The following is a 24,797-nucleotide window of genomic DNA, read 5'->3' as shown; positions in this document are numbered from 1 at the left end:
AGAGGGTGTGGAAAGATGTACGAGCAATGTATCTCATCAAGGCCAGCTGCTGCCTTTTTACTTTTAGAGTAATTTCTTGGAGCTTTAAACTATCACATGGTTCATCTGCACTTCCACTTGCTAAATGTTTTTGTTTTTTGACAGTTCTATATTTTATAATAAATTTTGTACAGTGCAAAGAACTTCAGATTGTGGAAAATATCCATCTAAAATGTCTGCCTCTTCTTCTGTGCTTGTTTGTGTGCCAGGAGCTGCCAGAAATGGAATTGTGAGAGGAGAGAAGCTGCTGTTCAGTTTACGAATTTCCTACATTTTTTTCAATGTGATGTAACGATATGTGGAAGATATATAATTTCGTCTCGGCATTGCGACTAATGTATCGAGCTTTAGCTCTTGCCTGTTTGAAGTTTATGAGGGTTTCATTTGATGGGTATCTCAAAAATTGTCCAAGCTCCATTTCTTTTTTTTTGCTTCCTTGCATCCCCCCCCCCCCTCATTTTCTGCTTTGCCACTGAGAAAGAGAGAAGAATCCATTATTTAGATAGACATTTATACAGGGCTGGGTTACACTGCCTTACTAGATGGCCAGCGGGTTGAGCCTACTGATGACCTCATAGGTGTGCTTTAGGATCTGGTCTTGTATATTTGGGTTCAAGCTGCAGTGTCTCCCATTCGTGTGGATGCAGAATTTCTCCCAATCATGGAAGGGGGGAATATTCCTTGCATCCCCAAAGTATATAATTGAGGGTAGCTTCCTTATTGCACAACGTGCATTTGGGAGAAAACTGATTTGGGAACATATGGAAAAAGACTACCATGGCCATGTTGATAAGGGAAGGAGTTTGGAGACTTCTCCAGGTGATTTCTGGTTCTTTACTGAGACTTTTTCTTTTTTCGCAGCTTGCTCCTCAGTTTTGCGCCTTTTTTCATTTCATACGAAACCAAAGCCTTGCATGAACATGGCAGTCTTCCGCTGTTTCTGTCATTTAAGAGTCAACGAGAAATGCACGCGACAGTCAGGCACAACAAAACCGCACATGCCGTGCCTCCACTTCTTTCGACCACTGCCTTGTGCTTTACACTGCAGAGTGCTGCGAATGTTCAGCCATTTCTTCCCTTCCCAGCTTGCTTCACTTTTACTTTTTTCAATTTCTGAACGGACCGTGCTGCCTTCTTTCCACATTCGTAGCCAGCTTTACTTTCTTTTTCCTGCGCGTCACATGCTTTCTCTCATGGCTTCAAGGCCTACATAAAGCTGGCTTATTGTCAGAGCTGGCATGCCTCGTGGTAAAGCAAATTAAAAAAAAAAAAAAAAAATCTTATTGGGTTTTATTTTTTTTTTTTTCAAAAATAAAAAAATTATCTGGCAATCTGAGGTAAGGCGTGCGCGGCGATGTCATTTCATGGAAAGTAGGCTGCCGCAGCCAGGCGCACTTTACTATAACCGATTTTTACTAAAAATGTCTTTACTACAAAGGAGAAAAAATGTAGTCATTTATGGAAGATGAACTGGGACTTCAGTTTCGCTTTACCATATCGGAGTTCTACTGTATATTATTATACTGTATTTACTCGCATAATCATCGCACCAACAAAATTACCATCGTGAGAGTCGTCTGCTAGTAGTAGCAAGCGCCATCTTTGGAGTGCTACTGCAACTAGCTGGCCAAGTTGAGTGCGTGCGCTACTAGGCGGTGATAGCATGCTAGAGTATATGATCATCATCATAGGTTATGCTCGTTGAGTTGTCGTTTATGTTCTGCTTCCGCCATTTTGAGAGGTGTGTTCGTGTCTCGTCATTGTTCCTTCGTTCAATCCGTGTTACTTATTTTGTGCCAACATCTACCAAGTTCTTGGTGCTGCATCGAAATGGGGCAGTATGCAAGCTGTACAGCTGCTTTTAGGCTAAAAACTATCGAGTGCGCGCTACAGCATGGCAACCGCGCTGCCAGCAAGTACTTCAGGGTCAACGAGTTCTGCGTGGTACATTACTGGAGGCAGCGATTGCAGTGTTGACACGGACTCGGATCAAGACTCTGATCAAGAGTACAACTGTATGGTCTGCTTTGAACATTATACCACGAAACGCGAGGAATGATGACGAGTTGCGTGCGGCAAATAAAGTTCTGCTTGAATGTAATAGTTTGGTTCTATTTACAATAGCTGGCGTAAGAATACTGATTCACACCTATTTAAATTTGCTTTTAGCGCTCCAAAACATTTGCCCGATATTTTTCCTCGCATAATTATCGTACCCCCAATTTCACATCAATTTTCTGTGAAAAAATGTGCGAGTATTATGCGAGTAAATACCTCATTAACACACTCAACTAGTTAGTAATCCTTTTCAGGCTCATTATATCCCAAACCAACAGATATGAAACTATGAATCCGCTTGCAAGTACACAAGTTTGCTATCACAAATATCACAATGTTTTTTTTTTTTTTTATTAAACGCATCATTTAGCAAATATAAGGGGTTCAATTCAGCATAAGACTAACAAAAATCCTTTGACATGACCAAGCAACCCAGAGCAGCACAAGATAAAGAAGCCACACACACTCACCAGGTTCGGAGTGGCGGCGTGCAGGGGTTGAAGAGCTCTGGGGCGATGCGGTATCAGGAGGTACTGATTCGGACAACAGGTCAGAAGTACTGGTGTGCTTTGACTTGAAGGGGCTATCCTCCCAGCTTCTCAGCGGGGGCAGAGCGTCCAGTGCGTCCAAGTCAATGTCAATGTTGACTGAACGCGTGCCATATAACTGCAGAAGTGACTGAGGGTTCCATGGCATTTGTGTACAGGCATGGCACTCACATGTGTCTGTAGCCTGCAGCAAAAATGTAAGCCACAAAGTTCACCTGATTCAAGACTGCCAAAAATCAAACATGCAAGTCTCGTCGCTCTTTTCACAATGAAAGCTCAAGTGAATTTGTAATCAAGTGTGAATTTTGTTTTGAATTTCTTTTTAAACTCAAATAAGAGTGAAACTATGCAGGGTCAAGTACAGTGTTCAATATACACAGAGTTGAAGTAAGAATGAGCCCGCTATTATGTCTGCACAGCCCAGGCATCAACAAACACTTGCTTAGTATGAACGAAAACAACATGGCCATTGCAATTCACGTTAGGGCTATAGCATCGAGCCTTGGATACCTCACACGGCTTCTTTTGAGAGGATTAATAGCAATTCAAAATGCACCTTGTGTAACATTTGGAACCAAAATGCATTTATAGGTTTCACTTTTTTTGCTCTTCAAAACATCTCTACAAAAATAGTTCTGATCTGCAAGACAAATCCAAAAAGCAAAGCCCATAGGGAATAGAAAATGGCTATAAAATGGAAAGCAGGTGGTGTGTACTTATGAGAAAAGCAAGGCAGTGAAAGAGCTATCCATCTGCAGTGGACAGGCATAAGGCCAGGAAGTGTGTAACATGAAGCAGCAAAAAGTGGAGGAGCAAAAGCAAAGCACTGGCAGTGGCAGACAATGCGTGGGAGACCAAGTGCGTTCACACACGGAAGCCTTTGCTACGCCAACTGTGTTATAGCATGCAGTTGTAATATCTCCTCAGGAACCTGTATGAAGGGCAAGAGGCCACAGTCAGAACTGGGCATGGTCTTACTGATTGGTTTCCGATCGAGAAAGGAGTGAGGCAAGGCTGCATACTGTCGCCCTGCCTATTTAACCTATATGCAGAGTGCATCATGAGGAAGGCCGGTCTGGACGAGTCTTCAGCTGGAGTGAAGATTGCTGGAAAACGTATCAACAACCTTAGATATGCGGATGATACCACTTTAATGGCAGAAAGTGAAGTGGAACTCAAGAGACTTCTGATCCGCGTACAAGAAGAGAGCGAGAAGTTTGGGCTTAAACTGAACATTAAAAAGACAAAAATCATGGCGTCTTGCCCTATCAAGTCCTGGAGCATCAATGGACAAGAAGTGGAAGCTGTGACAGATTTTCTGTTCTTGGGCTCCAAGTTTACCTCGGAAGGAGACTGCAGCCATGAAATTAGGAGACGCCTGCTTCTGGAAAAGAGAGCAATGGTTAGCCTTGACCGCCTAGTAAAGAGCAGAGACATTAGTCTGCCAACCAAGATCCGTATAACTCGTGCTATGGTCTTTCCAGTTGTGATGTATGGATGCGAGAGTTGGACTGTGAAAAAGGCTGACCGCCGAAGAATTGACGCGTTTGAATTGTGGTGCTGGCGAAGACTCTTGAGAGTTCCTTGGACTGCCAGAAGATCAAATCAGTCGATATTGTCGACCATAAACCCTGACTGCTCATTGGAGGGTCAAATTTTAAAGTTAAAGCTCAGCTGCTTTGGTCATCTGATGAGAAGAGAGGAGTCGCTGGAGAGATTTGATGCTGGGAAAGGTTGAGGGTCGCCGGAGAAGGGGTAGGCACCGAACGCGTTGGTTAGATGGCATCCTTGAGGCACTGCAGATGAAGTTATGTGATGTTAGGAAGATAGTGAGAGACCGGAAAGCGTGGCGTCACATGGTCCATAGGGTCACGAAGAGTCGGACACGACTGAATGACTAAACTGAACTGAACTGAACTCTTAAGACAGCACTGATATCACAAAAGAAAACACTGCATTCACTCATTGTTCTTGGCTGTGGCTGCACTGAACAGTTGGTCTGTAGGTGCCTTAGGCTTCGTTCATCCGCCTTACTCAGCCCGTTTGCTTGCAATAGTAAATCAGAATTTCGCAAAACCACTGAAGCAGTTGTCTAGGCTCAGAGCTGGAGGAATCTGTGTGAAGAGCTCGGTAAGTAAGCGCTCAGGCAGCCGCATCAGAGGCTTCGTTGCCTCATAGACCTTGATGGCCCAGAGCGTAAATGATGCATTTGGGAGAGGAATCAGATTCCCTCAGAGCCTGGCTTAGGATGCGGTAGGCTAACGGTGAGACCTCGCCGGCCACCTAATGCTCACAGACTTGTCATAAGTCTTATGATTGCATTCAGTCCTGCAATAGCAAGACATTTTGATCCCAAGATATATGAGTGGTGCTCACACTGTAAGGAGACTTCGAATATATATCTCACATGATTTGAGCATGCCAATAGAAACCTACATGTCAATAGAATCTTATCCCTTCTTCCCTCTGAGGCATGGGAGGCGGCCCTGCTCAGCTGCTCATCACTAGAGTCCCAACAGGCTCTGGCCAAATGGGCAAAGGAGGCGGCTTTGTCCAGCGAGGTCTCGGACTAAGGACTCCCCTTATGTACAGGGCTCTTTTGGGTCTACACGCTCTTACTCCTTCATTAAATGTTTTCCACCGCCACCCCTACCCCAGAACAGTTAGAGCTTGTATTAATAAATACAGCAGAATATCGAAATTACTCTTGGCGCATGACGGCCTAAGTTGCCTATGTGCCACAAAACAACACAGAATATTGATAGTATAACAGCACGACTGACACAAATTAAAAAGAAATATGGAAGATGCTTGGAACTTTCTAAGAATGTGAAAGCAAAACCTTTGTTGGACGTTTCGTTAAGTATTATGCATCTTTTTTTTTACACTCTTAGGACATCCCACACTGCCAGAACGCACTTCAATCACCTCGGCACGTATCTGCTAAATCCATTTCCCAGCGGTGGTTATGATGAATGGCATTTTGAGCTGCTCTAGCCTCTTACGCCGTAGTGTACTTTCTTTTTTCTTCCCACCTGTGACTACAGCCTGGTCTATCGTCAGCCACAGCAGTGTGGAATGAAGCTCTGAGCCTATGTGGCGAGTATAAAGGTGGTCGAGCCGCGCTGCAAGCCTGCAGATGCCACGAGCGCCGCCGCTGACATTTCCCTCGATTCCCTGAATGCGCTCAGTCTCCCTTTCTCAGGACCCTTGCTGCTGTTTCCCTTTCCCGGTGTGCTCCATTTCTTTTTCTCTACCTCACAATGCAACTTAGGTTTGGTAAGCGACTCAGGCTATGAGAGACGCTACAGTGAAGGGCTCCGGCTATTTCGACCACCTGGGATTCTTTAACGTGCACTGACATCGCACAGCACATGGACGCCTGGCTTCTCGCCTCCATTGAAAAGCGGCTGCTGCGGCCGGGAATGTATCCCGCATCCATGGGCACAGCAGTCAAGCGCCCTAACCACTGCACCCCCACGGCAGGTTACAATGCAACCTTGAAACAGGCATCCAAGGTTTTCACCTTAATACAGTATGTGAAACAGCGCCTTGACCCTAGCAAGGAGAATTACGGATTCATTCTCAGGAAGTCTGCGTAGAATAGTGGTTAGCACGCTCAGTTGTGCCCCAGAAGAATGGCGGTTCAAATCCTGGCGTGAACATGATTCACCCATGTTTCATATTCAATCTTATTTTTGCACCTCACAATGCGTCCTTGAAAGAGATTTAAAGCTTTTGCCTTGAACAAATTAAGGGGGGGGGGGGGGGGGGAGGGGGGGGGTTAAATTTCGAGTAGGCATAATGCCTCTATAGCACTGCGTCTCAAAGATTATTTAAGATAGTGGCAAAAGCTTCCCCTACTCTAGCAAACGCAAGGGGAATAATATATAAGCTCTATTATAATGTCCTGCTCGTCAGAGTTTAAAGTACACACGTGGAACGTTTTCTAGGTGGCAGCCAGAACAGGATGGCTGCAATGTAATAGACACTTTTAGTCATTCATTAGTCACAAAAAAGAGAAGGAACAAAGGAACAATCTGGAAACCAGAAATATATTATAAATTTCCAGCTACGGCTGCATGAGAAAGTGAAACATCATTAGTACACCGCACATCTAACACAAGCAGCTCCTTTTAGTTCAAGCTCCACAGTTTATGGCCACTTATCTGCCCCTATTTAGCTCAAACTAACAGAAGTGAACATACACGCCATAATTTTAGCCCACTCCTCCTACCTGCTAAGAGGATGATACAAAGAATGAGGCAAGCAATCATTCTTCAACTTTGATAACTCTGTTGACACAAAGTGCTTTTAGAAAAAGACAATTATGAAAACTTGCAAGATATTTTACTTGAGCACTGTGTGTTAGCACTTTTTTTTTTTTTTTGAAATCATCTACCAAATGGCCTGGCAATATTCCATAATGCAGAACAGAAAGAAAAAGTTATGCCTTAATGTAGGGTAAAACTTTAAAATGCTCCTTACTCCTTACCTCGGTGAGGATGCCTTAACAGCAGCACTCCCTCCTTTATTAAATTCTTAAACATGCCCCACTAAGAGTGAAGCTTACTGAATAATTGACCGAAGGAAGGTGCGCCCCTCATATGGCATAGTAAGCGTTTTATAATTTGGCTCGTAGCTGCATAGTATGCGACACAGCAATATACAAGGACAATCTGATGTGTAAGCAAAAGGCTTGCCTTCTTGGGAAGGTCAGCTTCAGTTGACTCCTCCTCATCTGTCCCTGGGCCACATGTGTCTCCCCCGTGGCCCCAAGCAGCCCCAAGCAGCACTGGTGATGTCGGCACAGGTGATGTAGAGGAAGGTTCTTCCGCTGGCTCTGGCGTAGAAGGCCGTGTTTCCGCAAATGGGCACGGCATACCAGATGCTGTTGCTAGGCAACACTGCCGCTGTTCGTGTGCAGAACTGCACCCATCCTGCGGTACCTCACCACCCAAGAGACTTCGACAGCATTGCCCACTGCATCAATGAATAACAGATTATTATTCCCTATGGCAAGGTGTCCTTCAAGATTTGTCTCGAAGCGTCTACCACTGAAAGTCAATGATGCTGGAAACATCTGAAATCCCCGCTGGAAAGAATGGCAGGGCCCCCCCCCCCCATTTCATGCCTAGAAATAACAATCACTTTCCCAAACCAAAAGTACAGAGATAGATGTTGCTAGGTTGCATGATGCGCCAAGGAAGTGCTGTCTGGTGCTCTCACTTCTCTATCAAGGTGGCATGTTTTACAGTGCAGTTCATTTATAACGATACCAGATACAAAGATATCGCTAATAACGATCAAATTCTTGGGACTTATCAGTTTTCCCATTGGCCCCAATGTAAGAATAAACCAGATATAACACTCAATTATCGGGGTACATCGAATACAATTACAGCGTTATTGCCACCCGATGATTACCACAAAAATTTGCATGAATGTTTAATAAAAAATAACATACTAAAAAGGGAACAAGTGAGAACTCGACATATGCAGCGAAAACGGGTTGTCGTGGAGAAATCCGGAGTGCCATTGCAAGCGGTTAGGAAATGAGCACTATCATCATCGCAATCGCTGCCTGTTGCCAGTTACCACGCGGAGGTTGCGGCCTTATCGTATCGTCATCACCATCGCTGATTGTGTGTCCGTGGAAGATGGCGCCAACCATATTGATGGCGCGATAGCTCTCGAAATGAAACAGCAGATTCATTGGGATTTCTGGCAGAGTTCCAAGGTTGGAAACCGCGTGAAAAAATACAGGCAACCTCACTCTACACTTTTAATGATCAAGGCTGGGGAAGTCCTGCAGTTCGTCGAGTCGCTGATTGGTTTTGTGCACGTAAAAAGGACTGTTGCCAGTGCAGGCACTCGGCGATGCTCAAGCGATTGTCAAGCTTCAACTGCCGCTTAAGCGAACGTGAATTTCCAACATTTTTTAAAGTATGTTGAAGTTATTTTCTATTGGTGTACCCTGTAATAATGTGTTTAGAGCTCTTCATGATGATTAGCATTGTTCAACCCTATTTACTCATTGCTGGTAACTAGGCAAGCAAGCTTACATGTATGAGAAAATATGTGGGTGCGTGCTTTTTTTTTCGTTTTTCCTTTTTTTTCGCAGGTCCAGATATAACAATAATCAGTAATAACGATCGGATTGTCCGGTTTTCTCAATATCATTTTACGTGGACTGCACTGTACTACAGGGTGCTACAGTTAGTTCATCATTGTGAAAGCAGCTTCAGATGATTAAATAATAATTATTTGTGCATAAAAGTTATCTTATTTTCTATACAAGGCTGCAATTCCACGAGCGGGGAAATGATTAGGTGCATGAATTCTCAGTTTTTGAGCTATTTGTGTTATTTTTGTGAATAAAGTGTTCCATACTGCCTACCTGGTGAGATCAAAAATCAGGAAAATTATAATTTGCTCTGGGGGAGGGGGCTAGGCCACATTCATTGTGTCAATGTTCTGGGTGGGGCGGGAGGCTGAGGGGTGCTCACCCAAGCTTTCACGCAGTGCCCAATGAGTCTTTTTTGCATGGAGCTCACAGCAGCAAACTTTGCTAGCTTCAAAAATCTGCCGTAGTAGGTCTTCTCAAAGCATGTTCCAAAGGACTCTAGAATGATAGCCCTTAACCAGCAGCAGATGTTGAAGGGTTGTGTTGCACATTCAGGGGTGCAACAGCTTAAGTAGGAATTTGGAGCAGGAAAATCCAATTTGGAGCAGGTCACAGAAAAAAAACAACTGCATTTTGGAGTATGAGTTCAAATTTTGTAGCCACTTAATGTAGAAAAAGCCTTACACTTAGTAAAAAATTTAAGATGTAATATTGGACGGTATGAATGAGAATCAAAGGAAATTAAGTCAGGGTCACCTATCCACGGCACTTGGTAGATTTCCTTCGGGAATCCGGCCTGCAGCTATATTTGTAAATAAGCATTTTATACCCTGAGGCATGGTATCAAAATTAACAAAAAAATAAGCTGACACTGAAGCAGCAATCAGTTATCATCGCGAAGCAATCATTGGTCTTTATCATCGAAAGCTGTCCAGTGGCGGCGATATAACGTTTAAACACATGGTCTAGTGCCTGGTTCCCCTTCCATCATCACGTGCAAGCGAGAAGCGAGGAGTGTGGTCGTTTATGCGGTCGTTTACGCTACTTGAATATGGAATACAAGTAGCGTAATCTAGCGAATAGATTTTGCACTAATCTGGCATATCAACTTTTTTACATCCAGATCAGATGGTAGTACTACCTTCGCTATATCCAGTATGCTCCTTCGTTACATCGAAAATGAATGCTGCAAGCAAAATTTAGATAGTAATGTGTACAGTGCATTTGACACCATCCGGAACGTCCTGCTACGGTACGGCCACAATGTTCATTTTAAGATCCCATGTGGGCATGGTTTGGGTGAGCAAAGGTCGCTGGTACAACTCCACTGCAAAGATTCAGCTCCGAATCAACTGGCAGTATTGTGCTCCGTGGACCACTGAATCTCTTAAAACAAATTTTTTTATTATTAGAGATATCACAATGACATTTAGTGTGTATATGTATTTCTTCCTGCTGTTTTCAAAAATATAATTTGTTTTACTATATCTCAATTAGTTCTCATACTACGAAAACATAATTGATGTCTAATTAGGTCATTTCTTATGGGTGATTAAGGGGGGACACTGGTCTTAGAGCTATTTTCATTATTTTAAAGCCAATCCTGATAAAATCATACCCTCTTGTTCAGATTTTTATGCTGATTTCAAAAATGTAACTTGTTTTTCTCTATGTCAGTTAATTCCCGAGATAATAATATTAATTATTCATTTAATTAGTACTTCCGCGCAAAAAAAACGCCTCTATAAAACATCATTTTTAATGCATGGCGGTACAGTACAATGACCAAAGAGTGCAATGATCAAAGCAGTTTTTCCATTTTACCCTTATTAGCAATTTTGCTGCACTTTGAAAGTTGTCCTTCAAGACGTGCCTATCATGCTTCAATTAACTTGGCAAAATAAAAAATTTTTGAAGCTTGAATAAAGAATTCTGTTTCGATCATTGCATTCACTGCACCTTCAGCTTTATGTAGAAAAAGGAATTACATCTCTATCTGTCCTAGATGCAGAGATATCGACGAACTAAACCAGCCAAGTGTCCAAAATTTGAGTTTTGAGAAAATGGGAAAAAACAAACTAGGCACAATTTATTCAAAATTTCGAAAAGATATATGCATATTTACACTTGCAGACAGCTAATATGCACCAGGCATGTAATCTGACTGCTTGGGCTGACTAGAATGCCGCTTTTTCAGTGCCCGATGCATGTTTTCCGCAGAGGCACGCTTGCGTACTGATTCGGCTGTTCGGCGCCTGTCCTTCTCAGCCATCCTCCTGATATTCTGGACGCCAGGGTTCATATTTAGCTCACTCAGTATTTTTGAGCATGCTTGTAGGTTTCCTGCATTGAAGCGGACAACAGCCTCTGCAACAGCTGCTTGAACGGAGAACAGTGACGCATGGCGCTCCTTTGGTGCGAGTGACCATATTAGGGAGTGCAAGCTTTCATTACTGTTCTGGGTTTTTCCCTGCTGGCACCGCTCCAGCAGCTTTGGGTCTGCCAAACGCTCATAAATAGGCAAAAGTGCTTTGCACACATGTGGTGGCAAACTGTATCTGTGCTTGGGAGCAGGCTCTCCCTTGGCTGCAGCAGCATTCTGGCGGCACCACGAGTTTGCGCCTGTCGGGCAGAGGGTGTGATTTGACACGGTATCATTGGAGGTTACGTGATGATAGGTAGCCATCACTGCCTTATGCATTGCCCCAACATCTCCAGCATGGGACTTCAGGGCCCAGCTGTAATACGATGTCAACTTGGTGACAAGGTCGCCTGTCAGCTTTCCTTTGCCACTCAAGCTCTCTTTTGCATCACCTTTATGCTTGGCAATTGCATTGCGTAGGGCCGTTCCCATCCGCTTCTGCACATGGTTTGTGCAATCTTCTTTGCTGATTTCGATGTAGCCGTACACAGCTGATTCTTGCAATGCAAGAAATGTGCGGCTATCGCCGTCTGAGAGCATGGTCGTGTACCTAAGGCCATGTTTCTCCAGTGACCTTTCGAACAAAACAAGTCCGGCCTGAACTTCCATTTCACCGGACTTTTTGTCCGTGTTCTTTTGGCACAAGTGGCTTTCTTTCCACGCCTCATAGGACGGGTCACCTTCTTTGGGCCCACGCTCACACCCAGCACAAAAGTTACTGAAAACTACATAGTCAAGTACCAGTCCAGTAAAAAGTTCTACTACGGCGCCGACACCGATGTGGGATGAATGACCCCGGGTCATCCATGAACCATCGAAAGAGACAGAAATGTTCCCGGGGTTGTCAAGGTTCAACTCGTTATAGAGTTGCCGAACAGAACGGGCGCTGTCTTTCAACACTCCTTCGGCTGCGCGTGTTGCTGCGGGCGTCAGCTTACTCTTTACGTAGTCCTGCCACGTTTTCGTGTGCAGGCCACGATGAGATATGTTCATCGCCGCAAACACATCATTCAGCGCCGTTTGCCTATGTCCGGTACTTTGCATCGCGCGTGCAGCAAGGATATTCACGGCAAACGGATTTATCTTCTGGCTGCCTTGCACGCGCGGCGAACTCCATGCCGATGAAATGTCCCCGCAAATCACGCACGCGAGAGAGAGTTTAACGGCTAGACCATATTCACGATTTCCTTTTGAAATATGGACATCCCCGCCACACACTTTACATTTCACAGCAGACAACAGTTCGTTCAGCGACTCCAAACTCACAACAGTGAACGTCGTATCGTCCGCACGGCAACCGCCGGTCGCGTCAAGAAGACGGGCGTCAGAAGTGGCGATGAAATCCGCTTTCCTCTTCGTCGCTGCGGTTGAACCCAGCTCCTGCAGCATTCCTTCGGCTTTTCTTTTCTTTTCAATCAAGTCCGAAGGCTGCAGCATCGTCGTGTCGTGGCGGACGCGTCCGCTGGGCGTAGGCGCCGCCGAGCTCGCTAGGCCTATTTCGGCCGCGGGGACTTCTTGACTTGCCGCTGGCTCCTGCACATCCTCGGAGCTTTCGGGTGCCGCAGGACGGTTCCGAAAGTTGTCGCCGCGCGCACTCTTCTTCTTTTTGCCGAATTTGTGGCGCGAGCGGAATTTACTGAGGGGCATCGTCTCGCCTCGGTCTCGACTCAGAACAAAATGGCGTCTCGGACGCTTTCAATGGCTGCTGGCCCGCCGCAAGCAGACGACGTGCGATAGAATCAGCCAATCGGATGGCTCAGTTGCAGTCACGTGCGCTCAGCAGCGAATCAGATGCCGCGTTTTCGTTTTTCTTTGTGGTTATTTTTCTCAGTGGCCATTGAGGGCAGACAAGCGCTAGCGGCGGGAAATTGAAACCCAGAAAGCGCTCTTTCAAACGAGCCTAACATGGCCAAGATCGGTCCGGCGGAACGGCAGTTGCGCGCAACGAAAAATGTGCCGTTTTATCGTCTGCTGCTGCGCAAATTCAGCCCGCGCGATGATTTCAATTCGTTATTATGCTGAAAATACTGACTTCTGGAAGAAGAAAATTGGTGAACTTGTAGATTAATAGCCACAGATTCCAAAAATGCCATTTTCAGAAAATCGGTTTTTTTGTCATTTTTTGGTCCCAAAGACCCGTGTCCCCCCTTAAGACACTTTCCCTCAATATTATTGGGCTCTGATTAAAATGTAGCTGTAGCCAAAGACCTGCCAGACCTGCCATGTGGAGCTATGCTATTTATATTATCACTCAAGTGCTTTACCATATAAAAATGTCCAATTATGCCGATGCCTCATAATTTTTAAATATAATTAGCTGACATTACTCTCACCTAAATTTGATATGTTCAACCTAGCAACACAAAAATAGCATAGCTCCACAGTTCAGTTCTTCCTGAATGCAACGTTGTAAGACTTATTAAAATTGTACCATAAGAACGTAATGAAAAGTTCCGTAAGGCTAGTCATGCTGGCAAAAAATATGAAGTTGAGAAAATTGCATTTGAAGTTTTGACTCTGACTGCAGAAAATTTTGGGAGGAATCTTTAAGTGCAGATTTTATTTCAGTGTTCCCTATCTGTTCCCCTGCAAAACAAAACAAAAAGTGTTATTCCATACAACGAAACATTTTCTAAAAATTTGGAAGAGATGTACATGACGAAATAGTAAGAAAAAAAAATTAATGAAGTTATGGGTTTATTTTATTTTTTTTTTAAAAAAGCCGACGAGAGCGCGGGGCTAGGATGTCCAGCTCCAAGGATAATATCTTGAGCCCTGCAAACGGTTTCTTGAGGGAACTAGCGGTCCCGTGCCAAGGGGGCCTGTGGCAAACAGTTGGGTGGCCCTGAAAAGCTCCGTTGTGACGCTCGTGCGATTGACCGCTCGCATCTTCGCGATCTCGTCGCAGGTTCCGCGCTTCGTGTGCGCAGTAAAGTTGTTAGCGCTTTCATGTCCACAATCGCGAACGCAAAACAGAAAGAAAAAAAAAATGATGAGCTGGTCACGCCAGCCAATAAGAGATGCGGAACGGCGCGCTGAAAAGCGCGCCACGTGAAAGCCAATAAGAGACTATTAACGGCCTTCGGAAAACCGGCGCTCGCTGCCATACCGCTTGAGCGAAGCCATTTTAAGATGGCGCAAATTACTGACAAAGAAAACAGCTTCAAATCAAGCACAAGATGGCGGCGATCGACCGGCTGGAACGAGAGGATATTTTTGCAGGTCGTGAACACGCAATCACGTGACACAAGAGTGACGTAGCGCTACGTCACTTCTGCGTGCCCTGTCGACGTTTTCTTTGTTTATTCTACTGGGGCAGTGAGAAAAGCGCTTGGCCGTCGGAGCGCGGCTTCAAGCTGGCGGAGGGAGAGCATCTAGCCGTCCGCACTCAACAGCACGCACGCTTTCTTCTGTATTTGTTTTTCCTATTAGTGGGGAGAGGTTGAAAGGAGGAGCGGGTAAAGCCCCTCAATAAAGGGGCTTCAGGGGCGGGTAGGCTAGCCAACGTAGACAGCGTGGTTACAAACGAGTGACGGCTTGGAGCTGCCCTCTGTAAAGCAGTATGCACACTTGGTTCCGATCTTCTTTTTCCCTAGCTGTGAGGTATGGGCTGGTTTGGCTTGAGCGGCAGCAGACGGAGTGCTGAAGATTTGCTGTGCCGTTTACTTGGCTCAATCAGCCACTTTTGCACCTTAAAAGTTATGCCTCAATTATGGTTGGTTGGTTGGTTGGTTTGTAGGGTTTAACATCCCGTACATACAACAAATATATATATATATATATATATATATATATATATATATATATATATATATTATATTTATATATATATATATGTGTGTGTGTGTGTGTGTGTGTAGTGACATATTATCCGTAAGCTAAGTAACATCTTGTATAATTTCATGGCTTAAAAACATCAACGTTTGCGCACAAGATGCTCTCACGCAGTTAAAGTTATTTGCTTTTTGTCACTATAAACCTCCATGTTTGTGGGCGCGCGCGTGTGCAAATAACTCATGCGCAGGTACTCAATATATTTGCGGCCCCGCATAAGGTCAGTACTCTTGGACGTTTTCATTGTAGCGAGGAAGCAAACTCACAATCCCTGCAGCGCGCTGCGAAGAAGCAGACTCGCGACTCGAAGTCCCTGCGTTGCTTGGAATGCCAGCTCTAACCCCACCAGACCACCAGAAGAAAAAGAACGAAAGAAAAAGACTGCAAACGCACAAAATCTGCGCTCACTCATTCCCCCGGGGGAGGAAAATTCTGTTTTTCTGCTGCCCATAGTCATGTCAGCACTGCTTGGAGCCATGGGGAAGGGGAGAAGACTGTGTTGGAGGAGGAGCCATGGCGTCGACAAAACGGCTCTGACAAAATCGACAAAAACTGCCGCGAGCGCTTCCTCTTACAAGGAAAAAACAAAAAAAAAAAATCAAAAAGACTCCGCAAGATACGCGTACGTGACGTGTAGGCTACGTCACCCATGTCACGTGATTGCGCATCGACGACCTGCAAAAACAGTCTCCCGGCTGGAACGCCCGCGGCGCGCACGGGAATTTCCAACAAATTTTCTCTTCTCGGGGGGCATTTCGCGGCTGCCGTGATGTTTAGAAAACCGATTTTATCGCATTTCCTGACCGACTTCAGCGTTAATAATTTGAGTGCAGGTGCTAGAAAGGGTAAACCTTCAGAAAATGGGTGTTTCTCAAAATCGATTTTTTTGACCATTTTCGTCGCCCCGCCGGGGTGGTGCAGTGGTAAGACGGCCGACTACTGTGCCGGAGTTCCCGGGTTCGAACCCGACCACGGCGGCTGCGTTTCGATGGAGGCGAAACGAAGTGGCGTCCGTGTGCTGTGCGATGTCAGCGCACGTTAAAGATCCCCAGGTGGTCGAAATTACTCCGTAGCCCTCCACTACGGCTCCTCTTTCTCTCTATCCCCTTTCACTCCCACCCTCATCCCTTCCCTTACGGCGCGGTTCAGGTGTCCACAGAGCAAGTGTGACAGATACCGCGCCTTTCCCTTCCTATGAACCAACCTTGACCATTTTCGACCGTTCTAAGACCCGCGTCTCCCGTTAAACCACCCCGAACCTCCTACGCCAATCAGGTGGCCCACAAATTTTATACAAATGATGGTAATAAGCGGTCCAACCTTAGCGCTATACATGGCGAAATGGAAGTAATGGTCTGAGTTGCAGTACTCGAGCACCGCAACTGTCTGTTGTTGCTATGCATCTGTTGTTTCTATGCAACTGTCGTGCAGTCACGTGACATGGTACCACCTTGGTCATGTGGTGTATAAACGTTGCTATGTGACGGTTTCATTTGAGCTTCACTTGACAACTTTAATCATGACATCTTATCTTGCTCGCAAAAATCATAAAGCACAGTTTATTGTCCGTGAAATCTATAGCTTGTGTTGGGCAGCTTTGGAAGAGCCCAATTCGAAGCCATGACTTCGATCAGGCTGTGCCCGAAAGCGAGCGCAGTAGGAAAACAAAACAAAATAAAGAAACAGAAAAAAAAAGGCAGAAAGAAAAGAAAAACAGTGACCAAAAGTCAAAATGGGGCAAACCCTGAAAACAAGTAAGCAAAACAAATTGACGAGCGAGTGCTCTTTTCGGCCCATGATTTACGCTTTCTAGGGGCTGGCAATAACTCGGTGGTTTCGACATAACTGCGATAGCACTGCGGTTATGCCGCTAACTCCAGTGCTATCGCATACCAAGCTTGGCGAATGCATGCATGCCTGTGGTGCGCCGGCGCTTGAGTGAGAAAAGCGTACGATCAAGCTGTCTCGCTTCAACAACATACTTTCAAGCTAAACGATGCTTCAAGAACAACACATAAAAGAAGCAGTGTCTAGAGTAACATCCGACAACATTTTTGTGCAGCCTTGGTGTATGTCCGACGGCGCAGCAACAGCGTATCCTGTCCCGTTGTAGCAGCATTGTTTGCACGGCGTGTTGTTTGGCAAAACATCCAAAAACGTGCGCCCTCAGCTGCACCACAAACGAAGACAACAAATTCGCAGCAGTGCTTACAAAAATGGCACCGCCCACTGCCGTGGCGGGTGACAGCACTCTCGCTGTGCGCTACTCGCTAGTAGTCGCTAGGCCTAAATTGTTTCGCACCGAAGCTACGTCCGACAGCGCTTTGTAGTTGCTCAGCGCTAGAGTAAATGGTCTTTCGTGGAACTGCCTTACTGCCGATCCCATTGTACACATAAAAGATGATTTCGGTGACACCTCAGCAGTAAAGCCAGCATGCAGACGATGAGCTGTGCACTGCATCAGCAGCAGCTGGCTGTGTTGAGAAACTTATTTGTATTGCAATTATCAACAGCACGACAGGGGTCAGCAATCTGCAAGAAAGATTTGTTTTTTAAGTCGGCTTATTGTTTAAGTAAAGAATAGATTTTAGCATGCTCTTCTGGTGCTGGCAGAAGAGATCCACCGTATCGTTGGCGCGGAGGGCTTGCGGGAGATATATAGCACGGCCGGCGTGGCGTGCGTGCTTACTACAGTGGAGGAAGTAAAATGACCATCATATTTGTGAGTCCGTCGTTGGTACCAAGTCTATTTAGTTTACACAAAGCACGTTCATAGGCGCATTAAATCAGGATGGACTGGAAAGTGGTGAAGCAGAAACATATCTCAGCCGTACTCGAACTGTCGTTGCATGCTTCCCGCGCATGCTCTCGGCAATCATCTTGCAATTTCTTTGATTGTTTGTACAGTCCACGAACACACATTGCTGTCCCGATGAAATTGCCACTAAAAGGGGCGCTAATAAATGTACATAAGTCTCTCAAAAGACAATATACAAAGGTGCAAGGCCGCTCTGCTATGCATGAAGCGTGCGAATGCACGCTTCGTGCATACTGGCAACATGCATGCATGATACTGGCAACACTGGGCCGGCGCAATGAATCTGGCTAGAGTATCTTCCTCCTCTCCTGCTTGCTTTCAGTAAAACAGTCTATACTCCTTCCATCAGACTGCAACATCACAAACAAGCCGCAAACTCACAGATTCTTGGCTACGAGGTCTGAATCAACTTGTTTCCAAGTGGGTGTGATCCAATGGGTTGGTAGCACTTGCTGTAAAAACAGAAAAAAAAAATAAACAAGAATTACTACAACTCTGAAGTATCATTTCCTCTACATTTAGTGTGCCTCATTTGTGGCATTGATCAAATGGCTGAATTTTTACAAACACTGTATGCCACATAACAAAAAGAGCCCAAAGCCATAAGCTGAAACTTAAATAGGCATCAGCTCAACCAATAACAAGAACTTTATGTGCAGCTGAAAAAAAAAAAGGGAAAAAGAACAGTTACACTAACCTACTTTATTTTTTTCATGTTTGCAGAGTACATTTCTGCATTCATTATTACAGCGCAAAGACGGCACGGAACAAGAGGAGGACACAACCGTGCCGTCTTTGCGCTGTAATAATGAACGTATGTAACCAACTCGCCCAAAATGTTGTATTATGGAACTACATTTCTGCACTAAAAATGCAGAGAAGAGGTGTGAGACTGTTTTATTCTAATAAACTGTTCACATCGAGCATTATCTGCAGGCTGTACACTAAAAGGGAGATTGCAATTCTTCAGCTGCCAACAGCTTTTGGCAGAGATTTATCACTTCCCGGGAATAAGAAGAAGATGGACATCACATACACACACATATATCCCTAACAGTCTCAGAAAATGTGTGGCATATTAAGAAGTTGAAGTAACTAAGCTATTCACTAAGCATTGCTAATCAGCCCAAGTTTTGACATTTCCATTTACAAAGTCACAATTGTAGAACAATTGATTATTTGCAAGAATGCTTTCCCATTCCTGCTTAGACCTACTACACACGAGGTAGTGAGTGATTTGTTGTGGTTTGGTTTGCTTTGGTTGCAGGGTTTAACTTCCCAAAGCGATTCGGGCTACGAGAGATGCTGTAGTGGAGGACTTTGCTACGGCGGCTCTCTTGGTGCAGGTCACTTTGGGACATTAAATTAAACCCTACAAACTAAACCAAACCACAACAAATCATTTACTAACTCACAAATAGTAGGTCTAAATAGAAATATGAGAGCATTCTTGCAAAAATTCAATTCCTAAAAAATTTTGACTAGTAAATGAAAATGCAGAAATATCAGAAAGGCTAATTAGCAATGCTTAGTAAACGGCTTAGTTGAATTTTTTAATTATGCCATACATTTTCTGATGTGTAGACCTACAGCATACATGGTAGTGAATGACGACGCAATGAACTTATCTTGCACCCTTTACGCAATAATTACAGACTGTTTGCTGCATCAGGCAGAGTTCGTACTGAAATGCAAACTGACCTTTAGCTGCACCTTTATTCTAACATTCACAGTAATATAATAAGTATTTACGCTCTAACTTTTAGGTTCTATAGTTGATATTTTTACATTTTCAGGGCTTGGAAATAACCTTAACCACTCTTGCCTTTTTTTCCTTTTTTTAAACTGAGTCTCAAAATATCAGTATATGCTCATTTTTGCACCCCGTCTACCATAATGCAGCCCTGAAGCTGGGCCAAACAACCATTATGCTCAGCAGCAAACTGCCACAGAGCCACCATGGCAGGTATTGTCTAAAACAAGCTACTGCATCAGAAGAATGTCACAAATTACTAGACAAACCGAGATACTTTATGTTGTGACAAATTATTCAGGATAATCTAAACAAAGGCAATGATGTTGAACAGCCTCAAAAAAGTGACCACTGTAATAAGTTAAACCATAAAAAAATTTTTCACTGTTAACAAGGTCAGATGTAATCAGGGTGTCTACCAAGTTGATGCTTCCAATTTTCCCGAGTTTTCCAGGTTTTCCCTGAGTGACACAGTACTTTGTTTTATGCTAAAACGAGCTGACACAACACCACCTGATGCTATTACTCTCCGGTCATCATCATCATCATCATCAGACTGACTATACCCACTGCAGGGCGAAGGCCTCTCCCATATTTATCCAATTAACCCGGTTCTGTGCTATCTGCATCCACTTGACCCCTGCGAACTTCTTAACCTCATCCGCCCACAACTTTCTACCGCCCCCTGCTACACTTTCCTTCCCTCTCTAATAAGCATGTTAAAAAATAAAAACAATATAATCCATTTTGAACGCTAAGGAAAAGTGTTTATTTCATTTAAACGCAAACAGAAGACAGACATTATTAAATATAACAAATAGACTTTCTTAAAAAAAAATGCACTATACCCAACTGAAAATCAAATCAAACATTTTCAAATAGTCAACCAATTTTTCGGAATCCAATAATTCGAATTGGCATGATATTTCGGACTTCATTCAGGAACCATCACGTGCCCCATAGGAACGTGTACATTTTCACAACATATTTCAGACTCTATGATGTCCAAATGTTCGATTTTTTCAGACCAAATTCTGCTGTCTTGTCGGAGGTGTCTACAGGGAAAAACAAGAAAACAAGGGGAGGCCAGTGACCGTCGAATAGCTAGCTCACATACGATCTGTAGGGAGCACGTGCTCAACACACTTCGAAATTGGAAGTGCCGCTGGCACCGCAGCGCTTTTCGCCGCCTTGCTGGGATAGTACTGACAGCGCAACCTCGGAGGAGAGGACGCATAATGCTGCACTGTACAACTGCAGCAAATTTTCCTTGATACAAGAACAAATTTCTCGAGTTTTTCAAGAGTTCTTCCAGACTACCCAAATTCCCTAATAATTCCTGGTTCTCACGGTTTTCCCGGTTGGTAGACAGGGTGGTAATTGAAGAGGCTAGAGATTCAGAGTAGGTTATGAATTTCAAATCATTGAGTCCTTTTACTGTTTACAATAACAGCAAAAGAGAATAAATATTTACTTAGCCACAAAACAGAAGAGGCTTCATTTTAGTTGCTCAACATATGCCGCTCAATTTTAATAATACTCCACTGTCGAATCAGGGTCAGGCACGAACACACTTATGCAATATCCAACTTAATCATTCACTGTGTGTAATTGGCTAACACACACAAATATACAAGTCACTATATACAAACAGATTGCACTAGCTGCGCTTATTGCAGCCAAACATGAAAAGGCGAAGGAGTGCATTTTCTTCACATGCAGTTTTGAAGTTATACTCTGGCCAGACAGTACAACATGGAAACAGAGAAAGCAGCGGCTCTGGTGCCTTTTAAGCTTAGACGTGTGAAACAGGTGCGTCAACAAAGAATTTTTTGTCATAGCCCGAGCAATTCACTTCCCCGAATAAAAAAGCTTGACAAAATAAGTCCCCCCCCCCCCCCCCTCGAAAAAGACAACTCAAATACATTACGCTACAGTCAACACAGTGGACAACTTATATCTATGGTAGTTTGTCATTCAGTAAGGCTGTAATTAAATGCATGCTGGTAGACATGTGCAATAAGCAGGTTCCTGCTATAAACGTTAGCTGCTGTTTCCCGTGACCTTGCAACAGCAAGGCTGCATGCATTAGCAGTACAACCTTTCAGCACATAGGTTTAGTGCTTACGCCACTTTCACATATGGCTCCTCAGTGACGTAACCTTGTATGTGTGCATTTACAGTTTTATGAAGTATAAAGCTTGCCACAAAGCAGGTGAGAAAAATCTAATGAAAGCTGCCCCAAAAATGCCAAGCAAAACTTTTATTTTCTCCAATCCTGTTACAGTTCACTTGTCATTCACACTTTACTATGACGACCATAAAATGTTTCAGCATGAACCAGCAGGAACAGGAAACGAAGAAAAAAAATTTAACAGGAACTGTTAAATAAGCCCTACGGGGCACTCCTTGCCTCTCCATTTGCCTTGCACTACAAGGGCAAAGCAGTGATCTAGATGTAAAAGTGACAATAAAAAAACCAAGCAAGATAAAAAATGAAAGACATGCAACAAGCATTTGGACCCAGTAAGGCCCAAAGGAGAGACGAAGAAAGAGGGCCGATGTGGAGCTGAAAGACAAATTCTATTTCAATAAGCAATCCATATCCTTACAGCTACTATGCAAGCAATTATACTAACAACCATTAAAAACATTTCAAGACAGCCAAGGACAAATAAAAAGGCAGCTACAGTTAGTGAGATGCAACTCTCATGTCACCACAAGAGATCTTGAGCAGCAGGAAAAAAAACCTGCTGGTTAGCCAGTGAACTCCAGCTAACCTAGTTGTGATGAACAGCTTTTCTTCCAATGACTGGCAATGAGAACAAAGCACAACAAGCTCACCCCTTACCTCTAACTGATGTGGTTCATCTAAAAGCTGTTGCACCTTCCGCCAGATTATGGTTGTAAGAGTCATATCGTTGTCAAGTTCCAACAATGCTTTATGATCCTGTTTGAACTTTAGTGAACTGAAAAGTAAGAAAATATTGGTATCTATATAATGCTTCCCATGCATGAAGCATGCAAACAGGAACGATATATATTGACTACTGCTAAGAACAAAATAAAATTTATGTCTCCCTGTAATGCTCCTAACCTAAAACTGTGCCAAAAAGAATGCAAATTCGTGTATCTGACCACAGACTACAACATTCTGGACCACTGTAAAATCCACATTGTAATACTGTTCTTTCTCACATAATCAATTGCAATACAAGGCTTGTTATCTATGTTGCTTCGTGTTCTAGAGGATATAACTTCTAACAGGAAATGGTTGCAAAAAGAGAGGCTCTTTTTCAAGAGACTAGAAGCCCCCTTAAATACACAGTTGCATACTAGCAATAATTTTTATTTTGCACATTGGGTTGTATGCTATAGCCATAGAGGAAAGGGGAGTAGCCACTCAAATAGGCAAAGTATGTGGGGGGTTTAAAATCCTAAAGCACCACATGTGCTATGAGGGAACCTCCAGATTAATTTAGATAGCCTTTTAAACATGCTACAATACTGCACTGCACATGGGCATTTTTACATTTTGCTTCCACCAAAATATGCCACCGTGGCAGGAATTTGATATTGTATCCTTGGGCTCAGCAGCCAAATGTCATATCCACCACGTCATTGCAGCAGGTACACTTTAATTATAGAGGGGGGGGGGGGGGCATGATTTAAGCATTCTCCTCAAGCAAGGCTGATGTGACAGTTGAAAATTGTCATAGCATTCTTCTCACAAAGTCAGGTATATCAAATTATTCTGCCCGTTGTTTTTTTATCCCATCAATAGTGAAGTGAACTGAATGCACATTAATCCATGCCTTCAAAATTTCCAAAACCATAAGTAGAACTGCAAAAAGTTCCGACTGTTATGCTCAGCATATGGACTGCAAACACAAACATACTTCCTCTCATGATACACTACCTATCTATACAAATTTTTGCATACAACCTTTCAATGGTTCAAAAACACAATAAACTCTGAGCCTTAGCATCATGCAATTGAAGAGAAGATGTTGCCTACTGAGAACAGCCAACTTTTCCCCTAAAGCAATATGATCTACTGCATACAATGGCTGGCATATATCGACATAAAGCTCACATCAGACTGCTTACGTCAGACTTAGAAAGTGCACCCTGACACTATCTCGACTACTTTCACCAGCGTCCGCAGGCGTCCGCAGGCAATGTTAAACCCTGGTCAAAAAACCTTGCAGAACAAATGAGTGGGCTAGACCTCAAAATAAGAATTCTGAAAAACAGCATATCATTCATGTGTTTCTCCTTGAAAAGACAATCCTTACTGATTGGGTGATTCCACAATTTATTTATTGGACAGAAAAACATGCAACCATGTCAAAACAAAACAAAAAAGCAGCTTTATCTCATCTTTCAATAACTAGCAGCAGTTATCTTTGATTCAATGTTCCTGTGTATCTCAGATGAGCACAACACAAACAGAAAAGGGTACTCAAACTAATGCACTAGACACACTGAATTTTGCACTAGAACATTTCCACATTCCTCATTTAACATTAGAGCACCATAGGAATCACTGAAGGCTCAGTCTACAATGTAGAAAAACAACAAGCCTTGTATGACAATTGAAATCCACTTTCAGCTATACAAGGTGCCCCCCCCCTTTATAAGATTTCTTCAAAAATATAACTCGCATTACATTTCTTTCAGCTACGTGGTTCTACTGCCAGTTTTCAGGAAATCTAAGAGCTGAGAAAGTTTACCATTCAACTACTGAAACACTCTAGTTATTAAACAGAGTACTTAAGAAGTCCTTCTTAGTATGTTGACCGAATAACGGTACTGAATTCTGCCAGCCAATTCACCTCCCAAGACTGCATTAAACTAAAATAAAATGCAGTGGCGTTACTGTTACCATCCCATGCCTTTATCAGACTGCTCATGTCACTCACTAAAGGTACCGTCTGTTGCAGAAGTTTGCAGCCCAACGCACCGGGCGGAGGAGCAGTATCGCTCTTGAGAGGCGGCACTGCACCCGCCGGCGCGGCCTGGTGACGCAGCTATAAAGAGTGAGGAGGCTTGTCCTCTTCCCCTCATCCCGCGGTTGATATCGCACATCTTTGCTCTCAGCCGCGCGATGAGGGGAAGAAAACACGCCTCCTCACTCTTTATAGCTGCGTCACCAGGCAGCGCCGGCAGGCGCAGCGCGCCTCTTGGGAGCGATA

At 43.9% G+C, this 24,797-nt stretch overlaps 1 protein-coding gene across 3 annotated transcripts in view; it reads right to left on the bottom strand.

The window, feature by feature from the left end:
• Positions 1 to 24,797, bottom strand: part of LOC146205331 (uncharacterized) — a 121,566-nt gene that overhangs the window by 69,754 nt on the left and 27,015 nt on the right. For all 3 annotated transcript variants that reach the window (XM_084589974.1, XM_084589975.1, XM_084589976.1), the window contains exons 8-11: positions 22,451 to 22,568; positions 18,228 to 18,298; positions 7,349 to 7,628; positions 2,568 to 2,829 (exon numbers count right to left, since the gene is read on the bottom strand). In XM_084589974.1, the coding sequence (XP_084446100.1) occupies positions 2,568 to 2,829; positions 7,349 to 7,628; positions 18,228 to 18,298; positions 22,451 to 22,568 (731 nt within the window). The remainder of the gene's footprint in view (positions 1 to 2,567; positions 2,830 to 7,348; positions 7,629 to 18,227; positions 18,299 to 22,450; positions 22,569 to 24,797) is intronic.

This window comes from Amblyomma maculatum, chromosome 1 (assembly GCF_055883805.1).
Source record: "Amblyomma maculatum isolate TAMU_Amacu chromosome 1, ASM5588380v1, whole genome shotgun sequence".
In the NCBI taxonomy this organism is placed as follows: Eukaryota; Metazoa; Arthropoda; class Arachnida; order Ixodida; family Ixodidae; genus Amblyomma; species Amblyomma maculatum.
The sequence above is the reverse complement of the archived record's forward strand: the minus strand, read 5'-3'. Positions and strand labels throughout refer to the sequence as shown.